General features: G+C 43.6%; 2 protein-coding genes across 9 annotated transcripts in view; both read left to right on the top strand.

The window, feature by feature from the left end:
• LOC309343366 (rho GTPase-activating protein 39-like) overlaps positions 1-11876 on the top strand; it is a 94316-nt gene extending 82440 nt beyond the window's left edge. For 5 of the 6 annotated variants that reach the window (XM_081864730.1, XM_081864728.1, XM_081864725.1 and 2 more), the window contains 6 exons: positions 456-545; positions 3146-3219; positions 4653-4852; positions 6420-6511; positions 7493-7662; positions 8336-11876. In XM_081864730.1, the coding sequence (XP_081720856.1) occupies positions 456-545; positions 3146-3219; positions 4653-4852; positions 6420-6511; positions 7493-7662; positions 8336-8530 (821 nt within the window). In that variant the 3' untranslated portion in view covers positions 8531-11876. The remainder of the gene's footprint in view (positions 1-455; positions 546-3145; positions 3220-4652; positions 4853-6419; positions 6512-7492; positions 7663-8335) is intronic. The other variant, XM_081864727.1, reaches the window with a different exon arrangement.
• Positions 11877-15391: 3515 nt separating this feature from the next.
• Positions 15392-20210, top strand: part of PHF20 (PHD finger protein 20) — a 48954-nt gene continuing 44135 nt past the window's right edge. For 2 of the 3 annotated variants that reach the window (XM_081864737.1, XM_081864735.1), the window contains exon 1: positions 15401-15542. The gene's annotated coding sequence lies outside the window, so the exon portion shown is untranslated. Of the gene's footprint in view, positions 15543-20210 lie in introns of all 3 variants that reach the window. The other variant, XM_081864736.1, reaches the window with a different exon arrangement.

Genomic DNA, 20210 nt, shown 5'->3' with positions numbered 1-20210 from the left:
TGAAGAGAAAGCATTCAGTGCAATGGTTTTATTCCAAGTACACTGTTCTGAAGGTTGCTGAAATAAAATAATTGGTTAGGAGACTTCATTAGTAAGAAATCAGGCCCTTTTTTTGTCCCTGGCATCAGATATAACCCCATCAGCAGCCATAATCCTGAAAAATTTCCATCCATGAATGGTAAACATTCCGGCTGATTTTTAATCAAATTAATAAACCGAAAAAGATTTTTTTAGAATCTGAACTTCCTTCTTCTTACATTTATTGTTAAACTGATCTTGATGTTTGTAATGAAAACTGATCTTGACATGTAATGAAAAGGAGATGGATAGAGCTGATTTTGTGATGTGTGAATTCAGTAAATATGGGCCCCTCTTCTGCCATGGCTGAGAAAAACAGGGCAGTGAGCATTTAATGTTTTTGCCATCACTCAATCAACGATGCTTTGGATTTTCAGTTACCCAGCGCATTAAGGAGCTTCTGGATATGAAAAACAAAAAGAACTCAAAATCCAGGAAAAAGAGGAAGCAAAATACAGAGGATGAAGGTAAAAATAACTGAATTATGAGGAGGGCTAATAATAGAGGAGACACAACTACACATGTCTGTGTTTGTGTGCCATTGACCTCAGATATAGTTGTACGGGCTTTATTGTAGAAAGATAAGACCCAGGAGTTGTACAAGCATCAACATTTTGGGAATGGAGGAAATTGCAAAATGGCTACAGATAAAAATTTGTATGCAACACTTGATAGAGCAGTATTTAATGATTAACAGCACATCTTAAACACACTTAAGATCCAATTGATTTCAGTGTTTCCAAATAAAGATGTGTTGCCGTCTTAACTTTCACAGAGCAAACTGGATCCCTCCATTCAGATGGGATTAGTTAATAATTGACTTTCAACTGCAGGGTTTAGGAGAAACCTTTATTTAGCTATATTTGTACCCTACATTTATGGTAGATGGGTGGGCTTCCTTCCCTTCTCTTCTAGTCTGAGAACTTTGATAGCAAAAGTCCTGAGATGGATTCATTGGATTCAGTGTAGACAGGCAGCACTGCATTCCCATCTTATCTAGCAGCTAAAGAGTTCCTTTTGAATTTAGAGAGGGCTGGATAAGCCTCCTGTGAAATTAGGACAATACTGAGGTAGATGGAGCAATGGTGCCCTCGCTATGAGTTAGCTTCCTGTGTTCTGTGTTCCTTTGGTTTCAGAGACATGTTGTCTCTGATCCTCAAGGTAGCACACAACCATCATGACTAGTCGTTGATAGCCTTATCGTCCATGAATTTGTTTAATCCTCTTTTAAGGTGGCGGCCATCACCACATCTTGTGATAGGGAACTCCATAGATTACCTATGCACTGTGTGAATAAGTACTTCTGTTTGTTTTGAATGTTCAGCTTCACTTAATGTTCTTGGCTACTAGTTATGAGAGAGGAAGAAATACCCTATTCACTTTCCTCACACCATGCAGTTTTATATCTCTCTATGTGTCCCCCCTTCCCTTACATGTCTTTTCTCTAAATTAAAAAGCCCTCAACTAAACTATAACATTTCTCCTCATAGGAGAGTTACATTATCTGAAACTGTGCATTTGATTCTTATGTTGAACTACTTTTGTCATTTTATTGCCTCCAAATTACTCAATTTGGAGAGTTCCTTTTGGAGCTCTTCACAATTCATGTATGTTTTTCCAATCCCAAATAATTCAGTGTTAACCTTCAGTGATTTGCTTTAATATTGCCCAGGGTACCTCATTTTGGCTTCCTTAGGATGACCCTGTTTCTGGAAGCACAGGGCAGTAAGAAGACCTCTCACACATGGAGCTGCTTACCTGCTCCAGAACTGTACTGGTGCTCCCTCAGCACTCATCCACAAAACACTATGTCAGCCCAAGCTCAAGTCTCACTGAAATTAATTGGACTTGATCTGGCAAAGTAATTTAGGGGTCTGGAGCTTTGATTTCCATCAAGGATTATGAATGCACTAGGAGGTGCTCCTCAATATAAGTGATGACAGAACCCGGCTGGTTCCATTATCTGAAGCCAGAAGATGCCCAGAGTTGTCCATTCACCATGCCCTTTTCTGTATTCCCAGAAGAGCGTTCTTCGTCACCTGGACCCCAGACTTGTCAGAAAACGTGATTAAGTGAGGGCATTTCAGGAAAGAGAATGTATCTGTACTTTGTTACGTTCATGACTGCAGCACTGGAGGGCTTTTGTATGCCATTTTGAATAGCAGCAGGAGGTGGGATAATAATCCAAAGAAATTAGAGGGTTGCCATTTCCAGCTTTATGTGCCTATATGAGACTGTGAAGCATGTATGCAAGTGAAATAATGCACATCTATATTATCTCATGTTAAGAGGCAGAACTGCACATGCAGTTTGTAAGACCTGTTCAACTCATTTCTCACAGACACCTCAGCCTAGCAGCTCCCTCTGAGTGCTTTTCCAGACACTGGCCAAATGACATTTTATACTAAAGTCTGTCAGAAACGAATATTAGTCCTACAAAGTGCGGGAGAAAGTGATCTGTTCATTGCTTTGTTTTTGTTTTAAGCAGGGGAAGTCTAAGCACTAGTGCTGGAGAAAAAGTACATACAGTTTAGTATTATATGTATTTTTGATGGGTAAAGGTTTACAAAATGTAGAACATTGCTATGGGGAAAATATTGCCTTTCTGATGTTCATCAGAACTTTTCTCCCTTCTAGAATACTGTATGTGTTTTCCTGCACTGGAAAAAAATCCCTCTTTTAAAAAATAAAAATTCACAAAATGCCATGGACTTTAAGGAGTTCTATCACTTGACCCCAATTCAATTACATTTCTCACAGCACTCCAAACTGCAATGGATGTGATAGTTGGAGGGGAAGACTATTTTGAGTGCCAGGCTAATGAAATAACCCTGCGGCAGAAGTGCTATCTTGAGAAAGGATATCTAGATCTGCCACAACAAGTGCACATTTATTGCACAGTAAAACAGTAATAAGGCCTTTATAGCACTTATTTTATCACTTGCTCAGAAGGATAAGCTTGAGGGTCAGTTAGGGAGAATACAAACATTTGTGCTCTGGGGCCATCTCCTCTTAAGTTCTCCACAACTATTCTAAAACTCCCATTTTCTTTATTTCCATTTGTTAGGTCTGCCTATCAGCACTTATGCCAGATACTGCTACCGGAAGCTGCAAAAAGTTGCAGTCACTGGAGGCAAAAAGGTGAGCGAGTGTCATATTCTCATCTAGTAGTTTAAGTGAACTGTTCTCTTGCCCCTTTGGCATTATTTTGATGATGATCAGAAGCATAGATTGGAAAGCTGCAGACATTAATGGAAAAGTCAGTGGTAGATGTGGGAATGATATGCCTGAAATCTTCTACTTTTCCTTTTTTAAGACAGAAAAATTCAGTGGAAAGACAAAATAACATGAAATCTTCATTTTCATAGGTCTTGAATATTTATACAACAAATGGGTGGGAAGACGCCCTGGTAATCAGAATTAAGATAGGGGGCCTTAGAATTGTACTTATAAAACACATGCTGCAGAATTGGGTGAGCAAGGTCACATATAGTAAAACACTTATGTGAGTTCTGGAAATCTCCTTATTTTTTCCAAAGTGAAGAATGAATTTCTAGCACTCACGGTTTTTGAGATCAATTTCATTACGATGCAGACATTTTCAGCATATTTATCATTACTGGAAAAATGGCGTACTCTTGCCTGGCATAGATGTGATCATCTGACTGTGCACACTGAGGTTGAATTCTTCCTGTTACGCATGACATCAAAGTACCATAGAGGAATTATACAAGTTCTTGTCTGGATTGGAAATGTTCCATTACCTTACGTTTGCAAAAACGATGAATAAATAGCTAATATGAGTGCACGCTCCACTAACTTATCAGCAGCAATTGAAGGCCAGAATTACATTTACAGAGGAATAGTACTAGGATGACAGTTCCATGGACACACATTTTTTATGCTATGACCATTTAAAAATGTGTATCATTTTAGAAGTACTTTTCTTGGGAAAGTGCATTAGCTCAGTGGCAGATGCATGGAGACACTCCCAATCTTATCTCTGCTGGCATCTCTAGGCAGGGTTGCGAAAGACTCCTGTCTGAAGCTACGGAGAACTGCTGCCAACTCAGTGTAGAAATAATGAGCTCAATGGATCAATGGTCTGATTTCATGTAAGGCAGCTTCCAGTGTGTGACACAGTCATCATATTGAGTCTCTATGCCCCCACTGCAGCTTTTTTCCCCAGTGGAGAAGTGGGTAGGCTGGTTAGCATGTCACACTAAGCCAAGGGAGAGCAACATGGTACCCTCCAGATGTTGCTGGACTAAAACTTCCATTGCTCATGCTTGCTAGAGCTGATGGGCATCAGAATCCAAAATCTGGAGGGCACTGCATAAACTACCCATGGCTTAATTGTGAATATGCATCCCCCCCCTCCATGGGTGCTGCATACAGCACAAACAGGCCACAGCTAACATGCTCATCCACACAGGTTCTGACATAGATAATTATTTTTAAAAATTCAGAGCAAACACAAAATGCTTTCCTAGGATGCATGTGATTGTTCCTTATGCAAATCTGTTCATCATTGTTTCCTATCCTTTCTTTTCTTTTTCCTTTTTTGCTTATAGGGTCTCCGGAAGCCTACAATTGAAGAGATAATACATGCCAAGAATGCTATTGTAACACCTTCACTGTTTGGCAGTTCTCTGGAGGAAATCATGTTACGGCAGCAGGACATGTATCCTGATAACAAGCTACCTTGGGTACAAACACAGCTGTCTCAGCAAGTTTTGGAACTGGGGGGAGAACAGACTGAGGGAATATTCAGGTGAGGTTGGCTGACCGGAGCTACATAAAGGATTACTGTATAGCTGAACGGATAGTTGGAGATGCATGGCATTTCTGCTCCTTGCCCTAGTGGAACTGCATCCTCTCAAGCCTCATTTTTAGAAACAGTTTTAGGAGAGGAAGCAGCTTTCAAACCACAGCAAAAGATTTATGAGGTCTCCAGGGACTTGTGCCACCTTCTCAGTTGCTTCCAAACAAATAGGCTTATGCTAGTACATATGAACTTGCTCCTAAAACCTGAGGCTAAAATATCTAATCTACCCATCTGCATATTTTGGATTGGGGGTGGGGAGAGAACTGTGGTACATGTATATCAGCTGTGCATGTTTTCTGTGATTTAATCTCCTCCTTTCCTAGAATATCACTGTGTCTGCGAAGGCCATTTAGCCGTTGCTAGCTTTGTCAGAGTTAGCTAGGGTGGGAAGAGGAATTGCCACTGCTCACCCCCCGCACACACAGTATAGATGCTACCTAATCTAAGGCCTTGAGAGTGAGGAACTTAAGTTGTTTTTGCACTCTGTTCTGAAAATCAAGGGCAAGGAATTGCATCTGGAAACAACTAATAAAAATAAAAATATTTATAGAATGAAGAAGCCACTACAAAAAAACTGGACTGGCCCCGTAGACCACAAGTTGAAAAGTTGTAAAGAAACTTCTCTTGTATAACATGGGGAAGGGGGTGCATTTTTAGCTGCTTAGCTTGTTTAAACCATATAGAGCCAGAGCTTGATTTATGTCAGTGCTGACATCTGCATCATAGTTGAAGGAAGGAAGTTTCATTGTGGTAGTTTGTATCCTCATACTAGGGCTGCTGCTGATAAAGGCATTTTTAGAAATATAACATGCCCCCAACATGTCTACCATACCAATAAGGCCATTGTTTGGGCAAAAACTGTTTAAAAATGAATCCTCTATACTAATTAAATATTCGTTCTCAAAACATGACTCTTCATTTAGCCACAGCCGCCTTGCTCAAGAGGGAGGAATTAGTAGATTAATGAGACCCCCCAAATATTGCGGCTTGGTCTGTTTGTTTATAGCATTTTTAAATCACATTCTTCTGCCATAAAAGGCTCCCAGAACAGTTTACAAATGTTGATGATAATGATGCCTTGAGGCTTAGTCTAAAAGTTTATAAAAGTCATGACCTGAAAGGAAAAGAGTTTGGGAGATAAGAGGGGAAAAGCAAACTCTGGCACTGTTTCTTAGTTAACAGAGTTCTTGTAATGACCAGTTGGAATCGAAAGACTCAAGGAGAGGAAGAGTCAAGGTTTCTGGTCCTTAAGCAGAGCAGGTAGAGACACCTGTAGGAGTACCCCTCTCCCTACCCACCCCACCCCCCAATTTACATCATACAGATGCACTCTAAACTGCAATATTTTGGTTCGTGTCCTACTTGTTTAACACTATGTCATTCTTGTCAAACAACTCTGTACATGGCTTTCTGAAATATGTAGTCTCGTCTGTTCCTCTGGTTCCTGGATCTGTGGGATTTGCTTCCTCTGTTCAATTGGTCTTTATTGATGAATCTCTGTGTCTGCTTTCAGAATTCCTGGTGACATTGATGAAGTCAATGCACTCAAGCTACAGGTTGATCAGTGGAAAATTCCTAACAACGTTGGTGATCCCAATATACCAGGTATGGATAAACAACGCAGCTGCTGTATTCTCACCCAGATTATTTGTTTGTTTCTTGATTACTTTATGAAAAGGTCTCGCAACAACTTACAAATTAAAAGCAGAATCACACCATAAAACAGTCCCACCATCCCCTGACCTCTGCAGAACAGCACCACCCCACCCCCCATCCCCACATTTGCCAACTGTTGCAAGAAAAAATATTACTCAATCATCTGGGAGAACATTCCAACCAGCAAGAGGAAGGCTGCACTGCTGAAAAGGCCTGTTTTCTTTTTGTGATCCTGTCCCCTGTCACAGCCTCACCATTAATACATTACTTTTGTGGGGAGGTACTTAAATCCTTCAATTCTGTGGAAAGTAGACCCAGATTGACAATATAACTGTTTTCATTCATGAGAGAATGAGAATCAAATAAATAGCAGGAACTTACTTTTATTCAGAAGCCTTCAAAACAGGAGATCTTTGATTTGGGACCTTTTCCTAACCCAAGAAACTCATTCCCTCCCCACCCACCCTCGTTCCATACCCACTTCCTTCTTTAAGTGCCAAATCCCAACTGCTCCATTTCCAGCATTCTGCCCCCCAGTAGATTCCCTCTTGCCTTAACATTTCAGTCACACTCCAAATCACAGTACACTGAGATAGATCCATCTTGTGTTCTTTTGTTTCTTCCCTCCTATTTAAACCAAAACTTTTAGTAACTACTTCTGAAGCCACAGCCCATTGCTACCCTAGCCCCTTTAGGATTTGTGTCCTGTGATTTCAAAGGTCTCAAACCATAAATCTCAATGAATTGGGTGATGCTATCTTTCCTCTGGGGAAGTACAGAGTCTTATTTAGCATAAGATGGAGGAGCAGGAGTGTTGTGCCCTTATTCAATTAAATATCTGCTTCAGGACAGATGTCTCTGACCCAGATACCTTATTTGTTAAGTTGTTGTTGTTGAAAGTGCCTGTTTTTCCCCTTCTTGCCCTTGCAGCTTCTTTGCTGAAGCTGTGGTACCGGGAGCTGGAGGAGCCTGTCATCCCACAGCAATTCTACAAAGAGTGTATCAGCAACTATGAGAACCCTGATGCTGCTGTAGCAGTAGTGGAGCTCCTGCCTGAGCTCAACAAATTGGTTTTGTGTTACCTCATCCACTTCTTACAGGTATGTAGGAAACTGCATTTCTGAGACTAGGAATCATTCTGAAGCAGAAGACAGGCCACAGGCATTCTGAAGCAGTATATGGTAGCTGCACTCTGGAATGTCTCGCTTTACTCTGCATTGCAAATATTCTGGATTATATCCAGTTGATATACTTCCACTGATGGAAGGCTCTTTAATCCAGCACAGCCTTCCATCAATGGAACAGGGATTAAGAATCTCTTGAAGTATTTCCTCTCCGCATGTTGCCACCTCCCATGCTGTTCTAAAGGGCTTGCCAACTCCCCAGAGCAGATTTGTGGTGGGGTGGGAGCTGCCGAAAAAAAGGGAAGTAGCCGATGAATGTTTCTATCTCTGCTCCAATGAGAAAAGGCATTGCTAATTCAAAGAACCTTCCACTAGGGGAAGAATGACAATTGAATAAAACCCTCTGAAGATTCAATCTTCATTTCTTCTAATGTGTATCAGAGGCAGTCTTGGCTGCAGGTCTTAGGACTCACAATAATAATATAATTAGATCTCCTATATGAAATTCTTTCTTAAAGTTGACAGCATATAAATACTAGCAGGAGCAAGTGATTCTTTGTGGGACAACTAAATCTTCTGGGCTATTTTCCAGAATTTTACATCTATATATCTTTGAGTTTATTTGAGCTGCACCTTCTTTATTTCACAGATTTTTGCTCAGCCAACCAATGTGGGCAAAACCAAGATGGACGTAAACAACTTGGCCATGGTGATGGCCCCAAACTGTCTGCGATGCCAATCTGATGATCCCAGAGTTATCTTTGAAAACACTCGCAAAGAGATGTCTTTCTTGCGCATGCTAATTGTGCACTTGGACACCAGCTTTATCAAAGGAGTGGTGTGAAGGGTTGGCTTCAGGCAACACCATGTGAAGGGAGTAAGGATCTCTTGCCAGTATTACCTTCTTTGAGCCATGGATCTTCCCCTCTGCAGGCTCCAGGCTCCTCGGGTTGCTTCTGTTGCTTCGACAGCTGTTTCCTCGCCCCAGCAACACCGCTAATGTCTCCAAGGAAACCCTATAATAATGAAGTCATCATACTAGAAAGGGTTTTGAGGCATCAGGGAGCCAACTCTCAGACCATGCTGTGAGGGCACTCCTAAGAACCTGCAGCAGTTGATTCCTAGGAAGTCAAGATGCCAGAGGCAGCAGCCAGTGCATTGTCAAAGTACAAAAGTTGGAACCGCTTTGCATTACACTGGGAATCCACTGCACATTCAAAGTGGAATGTTCATTGGGAACCAACTGCTCTCAGATACTGGGATTTTGCTTCTACCACCTGAAGATTGGAAACTTCTCTAATCAAGCTTCACCCCCAGAAGGAAAAGGGTTGTTGTCTCAGGCTACTATAGCACATATCCTGCCTTGGAGCAAACCTGCTGCAGCCAGTACTGCCATTCAAACTGCTGACTGCATCCTTCTCCAACTCTTCTACCTGTCTTTGCTACCTTAAAACACACCACTCTTACCAAAGGTTCAGTTTGGCAGCACTGGATGAGCTGTGGCTTCCGATCCAGGTTGACTCTCCTCATGCCTGGAGTACTTTTACTACTCAATTCATATTAGAAGGACCAAGTGGAAGGCATTGTTGGAAACAAGGTCAAGCTATTTAACTGCAACCTTTTCCCACAGTGAAAAGCAGTCATGGACTGGAGTTTGGGAGACTGCCTGTTGTTGTTTTCTTCTCCTGCTGTATAGTACCTTAGAAAGAGGCTGATTAAATTTCAAGCTTTTTTTTTTTAGCCCAAACATACTTTTTCATTGTTTGGGTTAGATGTCTCAAATGGCAATGATCCTTGTCCCCTTGAGTTTAAGCTAGGTCACAGCAATGAAATAGCTTACAGATTATTTCTCCAGAATGGAACTTTCTCTATACTGTATGTTTAAAAATGCAGTCAGTTATGATTCCTGCTGCCTTTCTCCTTACTTCAACATAGACTAAAATCGGGTATCAAGTTGTTGTGAAGATGTTATGAGCAAACATGATCAGCATGAAGGCTTTTACTGAGCTCAAGATATGCCTTTTGTTTTCTGCTTCGCACTCAGGCTTACAAAGCCAAACTAGACACAACACGAGAACTCCTTGATCAGATCTCCTGATATCTATTTCTTTGGTAAAAAGAAGCTGTAGGGAGGCTGAACTGGTTTGGAGCTGAACCCTTCATGTCCATTGCACTTTCCAGACTTACATTGCCCTTCCAAGGCTGCTGTTAGCTGAGAAGCATGATCCAGTGCGGTAGGAAAATCAGTATCCGTATAATACCTGTCTCTTCCCTCATCTCTGAACTTTAAATTGGGCAAATAGTGAGAGGAGTAAAGCGTTAAGTCCCCGCCAGTGACTGCTTTTTAAATGAAAGAAAAAGACATTGGGAGATCTGATCATGGATTTCCTTCATCCATATTAGTTAGGACCTCAGTCAGTACTTCTGGTTTGAAAAACACAGGTTGTAGTCTTAAGGTAGAAGAGAGCAATTATGCTAAGCAAGAAGAGCAGTTTGATGCCATAATACTCTGAACTTCATTTCACCCTTTCACAGAAAGTTGGATTTTTCTCACCGAGGCTGAAGTCTTCTGACCACTTTGCCCTTCCACTAGTCAGGGAGTCCTTGCTGATTAAGGGGAAGGGGTAGGAGTAGGGCTGCTGCCTCAGTACTTCTACACCTTTCTCTTGCCACTTTCCTGACACATACCTGAAACAGGAGCCTTCCATGTCCTTGCCTCTCCGTCATTTTGGAAGTGGGTGTCGCTCCTTCAGAAAGCCCTTGAACAGACTTGCAGGCTTGGGTTCCTTGAGAAGAGGCCAGTTGATGGAAATGACAAGGACAGAATCTTGGAAAATTGAGTCAGGTTGTATATTCTTTTACAGTCAGTGCTTTGAGCCTTTCCTGTGCCAGTGTGATGAGTCTTCGGAACGAATTAGTACTTCTCAGATAGTGGTTGATGTGATCTTAATGGATAGAGGAATGCACATTATCCTTTGATCTCCAGACACTGTGACTCTTACTAGATTATTCCATCTCATTATGTGGAACCAAAGTATGCTACTGTTTCCCTGTTTGAGCCAGTTCTGCTGTAAAAGATCCTTTAGCTTGGTTTATTTGGTAATGCCAAAGTTCCCATTCACCTTTATAGTGTGCCTTTTTCTAGGTATCTTTTGAGAGTTAGCTTCTTTTCAATTAAATTATCGAGAAACTTGGGGATTCTGATTTCTTGTATCTGAACAGAGCCATTCTCTGGGACCCAAACTACATGTTATTTGAACATGCACATCTCACTAGTAATGTGAGGAATAGGTGATGCAATTTGCATTCATGTTTCCCTACTTTACATAAGGCAGGTGGCTACAGAAACTGCATTGCAGCATGTCATATGTCTTTTCCGCCCCTTACATTGCCAGAGAGACACATGTGGGTGATATCCACACAACTGCCCATAACATATTGTCTGAGCTGAATCCAGAATTCAGGCAATCACTGTGACATGTGCAGAACGCTCCTTGCTATCTCTTACTGAGCTGCACTTGATGAAGTAGATTAGCCTGAGTCTTCCGAGGAGCTGGGTGCTATTCAAAAAGGCTCCTTTTTCAGAATTTGGCCAGTGCTGTTCACTCTTTGTGCCAGGTTGTTAGAACTGGAATCCTACAAACACTTATTTGGAAGCAAGTCCCATCAAACTCAAACTTATTCCCAAACAGAGTACCTTGGGCCTGCTTCTATTACAAATCTTGATATAAAGTTATTTTCTCTGTTTCACACAGAGCTCATATCCGTGCAGCATACTAAGGACTTGACTCTGTTTGAGGCCATACCATAGAGCAACTACATTTTACACAAATAATTTTTTTGAAAAATGGGAAGTGTTGACCAATTTTTAGTATGCCATACACCCCCGCTCCTTTAAAAAAGGCTTTTAAAAATTGTTTCGGGATGTCCTCTGGGTGCACAGGTTTCCCAGATTTAAACACTGCAGCCAACTACAGGGTGGGTAATGATTAAAATTCTCCCTGGCACTTAAGTATAACAGAAGCATAGACAGGCTGTTATATTAATGCTTTCCCCCAAGGGCTGTAAAATAGGCTAAAAATTACACTGGATATTGTTTTCTTTTTGCCAACATGTTTGTAAATGTGAATCAGCAAAACATACTGTCCCTTACTGTTGTTAAAGAATAATTAAACATCTGTGGTTCATCATTGTTTTCTATGTGTTTTTAAACACCGATTTAGATTTAGTCAAACTGTGCCTTGACTAAGGGCATGAATTTAAACTGCCTTTCATAATATCTGCTTTATCCCCACCTTTTCTCCTGGCTGAATAGTGACTATAACTTATTTACATTGTTAATGGCAGACAGTCTTTTAAAAAAACATCCTACTTTTGAGTTCTTTGTGGTGGTGTCTCTTTTGTGGTTTTGGGTCATAGCAGAGTACTCATTTTACCAGAACCTCAGGTACCACCTCTTCCCATATGAACCGATATGGACCATCATCTGAGTCCCTTCTTTGTATGCCCCCTCCATAGGAGGTCTGGAGGGTAACAACACAAGAATTGGCCTTTTCAGTGGTTGTTCCCCGTTTGTGGAATGCTCTCCCCTCCGAGGATCACCTGGTAGCATCATTCTATATTTTTCAATGCCAAGCAAAATATTTCCTCTTTAACCAGGCCTCTAGCTTCTTAACTATCTGTGGCCTTTTAGAGTGGATGTATATATTTTTGTTTCTCAGTTTTAATGTATGTATTGAGGGGGAGTTGTTGTTTGGTTATAAGCCACTTTGAGTTGCCTTGGCCGATAAAAAGTTAGATGGTGATGATGATAATAATAAATGTTAAGCACATGCAAACAGTTAATACTATATAGGTTTGTATAAAAATTGGTCCTCACCCTCCACAGATCGTTTTCCAGGTTACAGTACCAGGGAATGCATATTAGCTCCTAATCTTAGTGCTAATGCAAATAACAGCAAGGTTATCTCAGTCAGAAGGTTGATACTGTACACTGCAGGTCAATATTTGTGAACTCTGCAGCTTGAAGTTTTCTGGTTAGGAATATCTAGAGGAGTGTATGAAAACAGGCTTTATCCCCCCTCCAATTCTGTTAGCTGACTGTTTACCAGCCATTCCTGCTTGCAATTTGTTGTTTGTCTTCTAACAGTAGTGATTTCAGCTCATTGGCTTAGTCCAGAAAAGTGAAATAATAGAATGTGTTCTTGAGCGTGCGGGAAGCACCCTTCCCTCATTGCAAGAGCTGTCTCAAAGCTGCAAATAGTCCCACATGGTCACAATTATTTAAGGACATAAGTGAAGCAGGATGGTCAAGGGTGGATAGCACTTCTCAGCCCGAGGTCCACATTCCCTCATGGGCAATCTGGAGGCCACACGTTTGTGGCGAGGCAGAACCATTTTAAAAATAGGTGGAACAACAGGTAAAAGTCACACACCCCTCCATCGCAACAAGCAAGAGGCATTAACACAGTTCGAGGACACATTCTGGCTAGTCAAGAGCACTCAAGGGCATGAAGCATGGCTGGTGAGAGGTGTGACGTGGGGAGAGCCACAGGGACTCCTAGAGGGCTACACTTGGCCCAAAGTTTCTCATCTGTGCAGTAGTGGATATATGCCAGACCCTGTTGCAATATTCCATAGCTCTCAGATGATGCATGGCTGTGAATGCTCCCACTGCTGCACCCTGACATTTCAAAAGATTGCACAGCTAATAGATCTGATGTATCCTATTATTTTCACCTTTGAGTTCAAGGGGCAGAATTTTCAACTTAAAGCCTGTAGCTTCCAGCCAAAAACGAGCTCTAGAAGCTAACACTGGGTGTTCACGTTCCAGTTTCTGTGCAGAACTGGATATTAGCTTCTCATTGTGGACATCAGAGCTGAGAACAAATTGTGATGGTAGACATGAGAACATGGAATTTTCACTTCAATCTACCATCTATTTAGCCCCCACCCCACCTGGAAGTACTCAGTACTTCAGGGGAGATGCAACTTTTTTTAAAAAAATGCATATGTGTAAAAACACACAAAAGCAATGGTTCCACATCATCTAATAAATAGGTGTTGATGCTCCCAAATAGACAAGCTGCTTGGGGCAGTTTCCACCAGCCAAACAGGGCAGGGATCAAAGGGGTATATGATTGGGCTCAATCTTCAACAACTTGTCCATATTATTAGGCAGAATAAGTAAAATTCTGCCCATCAAAACTTGGCAGGGAGAGAGTACCCCTAAACATTTTTTTAAGCTGCTCATTCTCGATAATCTGCAGCTGATTTCTTCAGTTAATGGAATGAAAACAAAGGATGTGTTTAGGGAAATACTGCCACCCTATGGCCAGTGTAAGAATCTTAACTACGGTATATATGAAGAGGTCTCTAAAGTCGGCGGAACTCGGCTCCGTAACGCTTTACGCTGTATTCTGATTATGGTCAGTGATCCCGTCGCCAACATCAGAGATTCTGATTCCTGCTCAGAGCAGCGGACTGAGGAGGAGTTATGTTATATAACCTTATTTATTTGTTTCCTCCAAAACCTGAAAGGGGAGAATCTGGTCCTGATTTTCTCCTGGAAAATGTTGAGAAGAAACATTAAAATAAACATTAAAACATTTTAAAAAAACCCCAGAAAAATCACAAACAAGGATAACCTGCATTTTAAAAGAAAAGAGCACCCTAAATAGCAAGATTCTAAACCAACTTGCTTCTCCTCCCAGCAAAATGGCTCCTAGCCACTCCAAACCAGAGTGGAGAGAAGCAATATTTTTTTTTGCACACCCACCCACCCACCCACCCACCCTTGGAAGGGGGGCTAAGAGCCAACATGGCCAACTTCAAAGTACGCCCCTGGTTGGAAGAGCGAGTGAGCAGAAAATTGCCTTGATACCAAAGCCGTAATGTCTGCATTGGTCAAAAAATTCATATTTAATTTGGGTTGTTGTATAAGCTCACAAGCCAAGGTGCAACGCTATCTTTGAAGAGTGCCTGCACTTTAGAGTGGACCACTACACCAGTGGCTGTGGTTGGGATCAGAGAGAACTTGCTGTGTACAGTGGTACCTCGGGTTACATACGCTTCAGGTTACATACGCTTCGGGTTACAGACTCTGCTAACCCAGAAATAGTACCTCGGGTTAAAAACTTAGCTTCAAGATGAGAACCGAAATCGTGCTCCTGCGGCGCGGCGGCAGCAGGAGGCCCCATTAGCTAAAGTGGTGCTTCAGGTTAAGAACAGTGTCAGGTTAAGAACGGACCTCTGGAACGAATTAAGTACTTAACCCGAGGTACCACTGTATACGAAGCACGTACTCCAGTTACTGACCTCTGCCCTGTTCCCCGCGTGAAGGAGGAAAAGGTTTGGTATGTTTTAAACGTGGCCTTAAAAGCGGTTCATAATTTGCTGCTGCTGGTACCCTCTCTCCAAGGATTCAATACACCCGAGTCCAGCAGCAGCGGGTATTGAAAAAAGCACGCGCTCGTTGCCTGCGTCGCGAGTTCCTCTCACTGGCCAACTCACACTGGACAACGGGAAGGCAGCGACGCCTTCCGGGTCCCCAGAGACGGATGCGCGCGTGACGGGCCGCCGCCGCCTGGATTTTGCGCGAGGGCCCCCGAGCCCTCTCCGCCGGAGCCACGCCCCCTGGCCCTTTCGCCCCTCCCACAGGAGGACCCTCCCCTCCCCTCCCCTCGCGGCAGGCAGGCGGGCGGGCGGGCGAGCTAGCGGCGCCGCAGTCGCGTCGGCCATTTTGTGGCGCTGCTCAGTCGGCGGCGCTGGGCTGGACTCGGCGAGCGGATCATTGGCGGCCCCTGCCCCCGCGGCTCGAGCCCCTGGCACGTACGAGAAGCAACCCCCCCTCCCCGGTAAGGACATGGCGCTCCCTAGGCGGCCCGCGGAGAGAGGGAGGCGGCGGGGGGGAGCCCGGCAGCGAGCGCAGAAGAGTTCCCGCCGCGGCCTCACAAAGGCGGAGAGGGGCGGGGACCAGCCGCGGCTGTGGCAGAGAGGAGGGAGTCCCTCTTCCCTCCGGGCTCGGGGTGCCCGGAGGCTCCTTCAGCGGGAGCCGGGAAGGGGGTTGGCTGGCTCGCCGGTCCGTCCGAGCGGCTTTCGGCGCCCGCGTGGGACCGGCGCTCGGCTTCCCGGAGGGGCCCGTCACGTCTCCCGCGCCGCCTCTTGCCCTGCGAAGGGGCGGGCGGGCGGGTGTCGGCGGCGGCGTGTCTCTTCGCAGCGCTCGGCTTCCTCCCGGCACCATGCTTCTTGTTCGTAGGAGGCTGCTGCTGACGCCGCTCGGCCCCCGTCAGCGGAGGAAAGCCAAAAGGGCAGGCGAGCTTCTCCTCCTCTTGGGCAAGAAGGGATGCTGTGTTTCTAGGATGTCAGTAACGTGACCTTGATCGTGGCAGGTTCTGCATCAGCCAAGACTCCGCTCATCCCTTTCAAGGCGCAGCGTCCGGTTTGGATCGAGGCGCAGTTGCGCTTTCATTCCCCGCCCCCCCCTTTAATAACACGCCAACTTGCGCATCTTTTTGTACCACAGGACTGGCGCGCGTGGTTTGTTTCATTGGCTACTTTGGCTTCATTGAGAGCCCCACGATTAGTGGGGGGTTTTTATAAGGAAAGTGATCTAGTAGTGGCCGCAATAATTGCCACTTAGGGCGTAGTGACACCCTTGATAATTGTTCCCTCTTCTCCTTGGGCAGAGATTATCTCTTGTAATAATTAAAGGTGGTGATGAATTGCTGGGACCTGGAGTCTGTATTATTTTCTTGACAGTCATAATGGGCGTTGCAGTTACATAACACATGTTTTCCTAATTGCTCGCCCTTAGGGCTTATATTGTTAGAATAGGTCAGTGCCCTTCATGTTGGCTGTGGGTATTTGTTTGTAAGGCCTTTTGAGAAATGTGGTTTCACTTTGCCTGTTTCAAATTCACTTTGCTTACCTTTTCTGTGCCTATGGGAAAATAGGCTGCAGTGGCAAGTATTCTTGGGTATTTTACCTAGAAACCTGGATATATTTTGTTCCCAAAGAATTGAAAATATTCAATCTGCCACAGAAAACCACGGGAGGATGTATTTTAACTTCTTGTACAATAAACATTGCCTGTGGGATCAAAGTAAGTTCAGGACCAAGATACTCAGAAGAGCTTTTATCCAGAGTTGCTAAAACTTTAGTATATCACCTGCTTGTAAACTATATTTACTTTTCCATTCTTGTTAATGCTACTGCATTATAATTAGATCCTCTTTTACTTGGAAGCTAAGATATCAGCACACAGTGTGTTTCAGTGGCAAGATGACATAGCTGATCTGTAAATCAAACAGAATACTGCCATCATCCATGTTATTTTTTTAATGAAGGGAAAATATAATGATATTTAAATAAATAGTAGATTGAAGACATAATTAGCTGGATAGTTTTACTGACCCTCCTCATTTTTCTAAATGCAACAATAGATAACTTTTTAAGCAAATGTGCCACGGTATTTCAAACCCAAAGAATGAAAAGGTGTATGGTACATTTGTGTATGCTAAATTTGTGTATGCTAGATTTATTATACAGTACAGGCAACTTCTCTACAATGGTTTGATTTTGCCTCAGACCCTACTAACCTTAGAAGTATGCAGCACAGGAGAGGCCAGCAGAGCATGGGGGCTGTTTCCTGCTTGGCAGGGGGTTGGACTCGATGGCCCTTGTGGTCTCTTCCAACTCTATGATTCGATGATTCGATTCTATGATGACACTTTGCTGTAGCCAGGCTCCCAGTGCTTCTTGCCCCTGCTCAGATGTGCCACAAACTCCTGTTGTTTATGCAACTTGTGGTGTGTATGCTGCAGACTGACCACACAGCCTGATAAATACCTTCAAGGAAATTGTACAAATATAATCCTGTTGCTTTGTGTGATTATCGGAAAAATCAAAGTAGCTGTATTTGCAGTACCTTCATTTACCCACTCAGTCCTTTAAACTGCTATGTATGTAGACTTAGGGAATGAAAGTAATTAAAGTGGTACAGCACTTGGTTTGTATGTAAAATATCCCAGGTTTAATTAATGGCATTTCCTGAAACCCTGGAGCGTCATTGCCAGTCAGTGTAGGCAGTACTGAACTAGATCCAGCAATGGTCTGACTCGTAAGGCAGCTTCATATGTTGCTATGATATGCAAACTGAGCAGGGGCAGAGGAGGAAGAATTAGTAGCTGGTGGTTCTAGTAAGCTGGAAGTTTCAGTTTTTCAAGTGGGGTGGTAGCAGAAATCAGTGGCTGAATACAGTTGTAATTTGCTCTATAACAGCAGCAAATTTATTCCTCTAGTGTGGGTACTGTTTTGAATACGCTGTCTAGGCCGAACCTTAGCGCCGCATTTGTAGTTACTCTCTTTTAAAGGATTGTATCAGTGGGCATTACAGAGCATAACTGATCGTCTCCAGTTAACATGAATTTAAATTAATTTAAATCACTACAAATACTTGATAGACTCAATCATAGAGTGCAGAACTAATGCACTTTTAGAACAGGAAAATGCAATTGGTGGCAATGTATAAATTCATCACACACTATATACAGTATGTTACAATATGATATGAATATATTTTGTACTTGGATATTGGTACCCAAATAGGGAAGAGGTCTTTTAGATGCAGAAATGGTAAATAAAATTTACTATAGATTTATGAGGAACAGCTTTTGCAAATGCAGCAGAAAAACAGAAATATTGATGACTTCTGCTAAACATTTTTCCCTAGATAAATTTTTATTATTTTCTTTAAATATTCTTTTTCCAACAATCCTTATTATCACAATATATTCCCTTTGACTCTGCCAAACATTTACTGTTACTAGAATCAGCCTTGGGGAATTAAAACCTTTCCCAGTAGTTTTGTGTTTTTCTGTTGTATAATATTCAGGTTGTATCTTCTCTTCAAACAACAAGCAATTCTCAAAAAACAATGTACACAGACATGCCAGTCTTGAGCATTAAGCTACATGCGCTCACATATTGTCAATTTTATTTCTTAAGCATTGACAGAGCAATTTAAAGTAATATATAACAATATCTTAGTGATAATCACATGGGGGAAATGCTGATTTTATGCAGTGGTAAAAATGCCAGGGCAGGTCTTTCCAAAGTGCTGTCATATACTATTGGTAGGTAGCTCCACTCAGCAACATAACAGCAGCAATCTGCACAAGCTGCAGTTTCCAGACCAACCTTAAGTGCGTCCCCACAAAGAGTGTATTAACAGAAATCCTGCCTTGACGTTACCAATGTATGAAGCTCTGTGTCTAGGTTGTCCAGGAACTGTCACTAGCCAAAGTTGGTAAAAGGCACGCTGGCTACCATGGCCACTTGGGCCCCCAGTAACAATAGTGGATGAAGGTGTGCCCTCAGACTTTGCAGAGAGAGTGCAGCCCCCCCCCCCCCCAGAACAGGCAATGTGTCCACTACCCAGACCCGGGAACCTCCTACTGGATCCCTTCCAGTCGGGATTCAGGCCTCATCATGGGACTGAAACTGCCTTGGTCGCACTGGTTGATGATCTCCGGCGGGCTAGGGACAAAGGTGAGAGCTGTTTCCTAGTTCTGCTGGATCTCTCAGCGGCGTTTGATACCATCGACCATGACATCCTTCTGGACCGTCTTGAGGGGCTGGGAGCTGGGGGCACTGTCATACAGTGGTTCCGCTCCTTCCTCCTGGGCCGTGTTCAGAAAGTGGTGGTGGGGGATGAGTGTTCAGACCCCTGGCCGCTCACTTGTGGGGTGCCTCAGGGTTCTGTCCTCTCCCCCATGCTTTTCAACATCTACATGCAGCCGCTGGGAGGGATCATCAGGAGGTTTGGGCTGGGTGTTCATCAGTATGCAGATGATACCCAGCTCTACCTCTCTTTTAAATCAGAACCAGTGAAGGCGGTAAAGGTCCTGTGTGAGTGTCTGGAAGCGGTTGGAGGATGGATGGCGGCTAACAGATTGAGGTTGAATCCTGACAAGACAGAAGTACTGTTTTTGGGGGACAGGAGGCGGGCAGGTGTGGAGGATTCCCTGGTCCTGAATGGGGTAACTGTGCCCCTGAAGGACCAGGTGCGCAGCCTGGGAGTCATTTTGGACTCACAGCTGTCCATGGAGGCACAGGTCAAATCTGTATCCAGGGCAGCTGTTTACCAGCTCCATCTGGTACGTAGGCTGAGACCCTATCTGCCTGCGGACTGTCTCGCCAGAGTGGTACATGCTCTGGTTATCTCCCGCTTGGACTACTGCAATGCGCTCTACGTGGGGCTACCTTTGAAGGTGACCCGGAAACTGCAATTAATCCAGAATGCGGCAGCTAGACTGGTGACTGGGAGTGGCCGCCGGGACCACATAACACCGGTTCTGAGAGATCTGCATTGGCTCCCAGTACGTTTCCGAGCACGATTCAAAGTGTTGGTGCTGACCTTTAAAGCCCTAAATGGCCTTGGTCCAGTATATCTGAAGGAGCGGCTCCTCCCCCATCGTTCTGCCCGGACACTGAGGTCCAGCTCCGAGGGCCTTCTGGCAGTT

Source organism: Podarcis erhardii, assembly GCF_964252035.2.
Source record: "Podarcis erhardii genome assembly, chromosome: 6".
Lineage (NCBI taxonomy): Eukaryota > Metazoa > Chordata > Lepidosauria > Squamata > Lacertidae > Podarcis > Podarcis erhardii.
The sequence above is the reverse complement of the archived record's forward strand: the minus strand, read 5'-3'. Positions and strand labels throughout refer to the sequence as shown.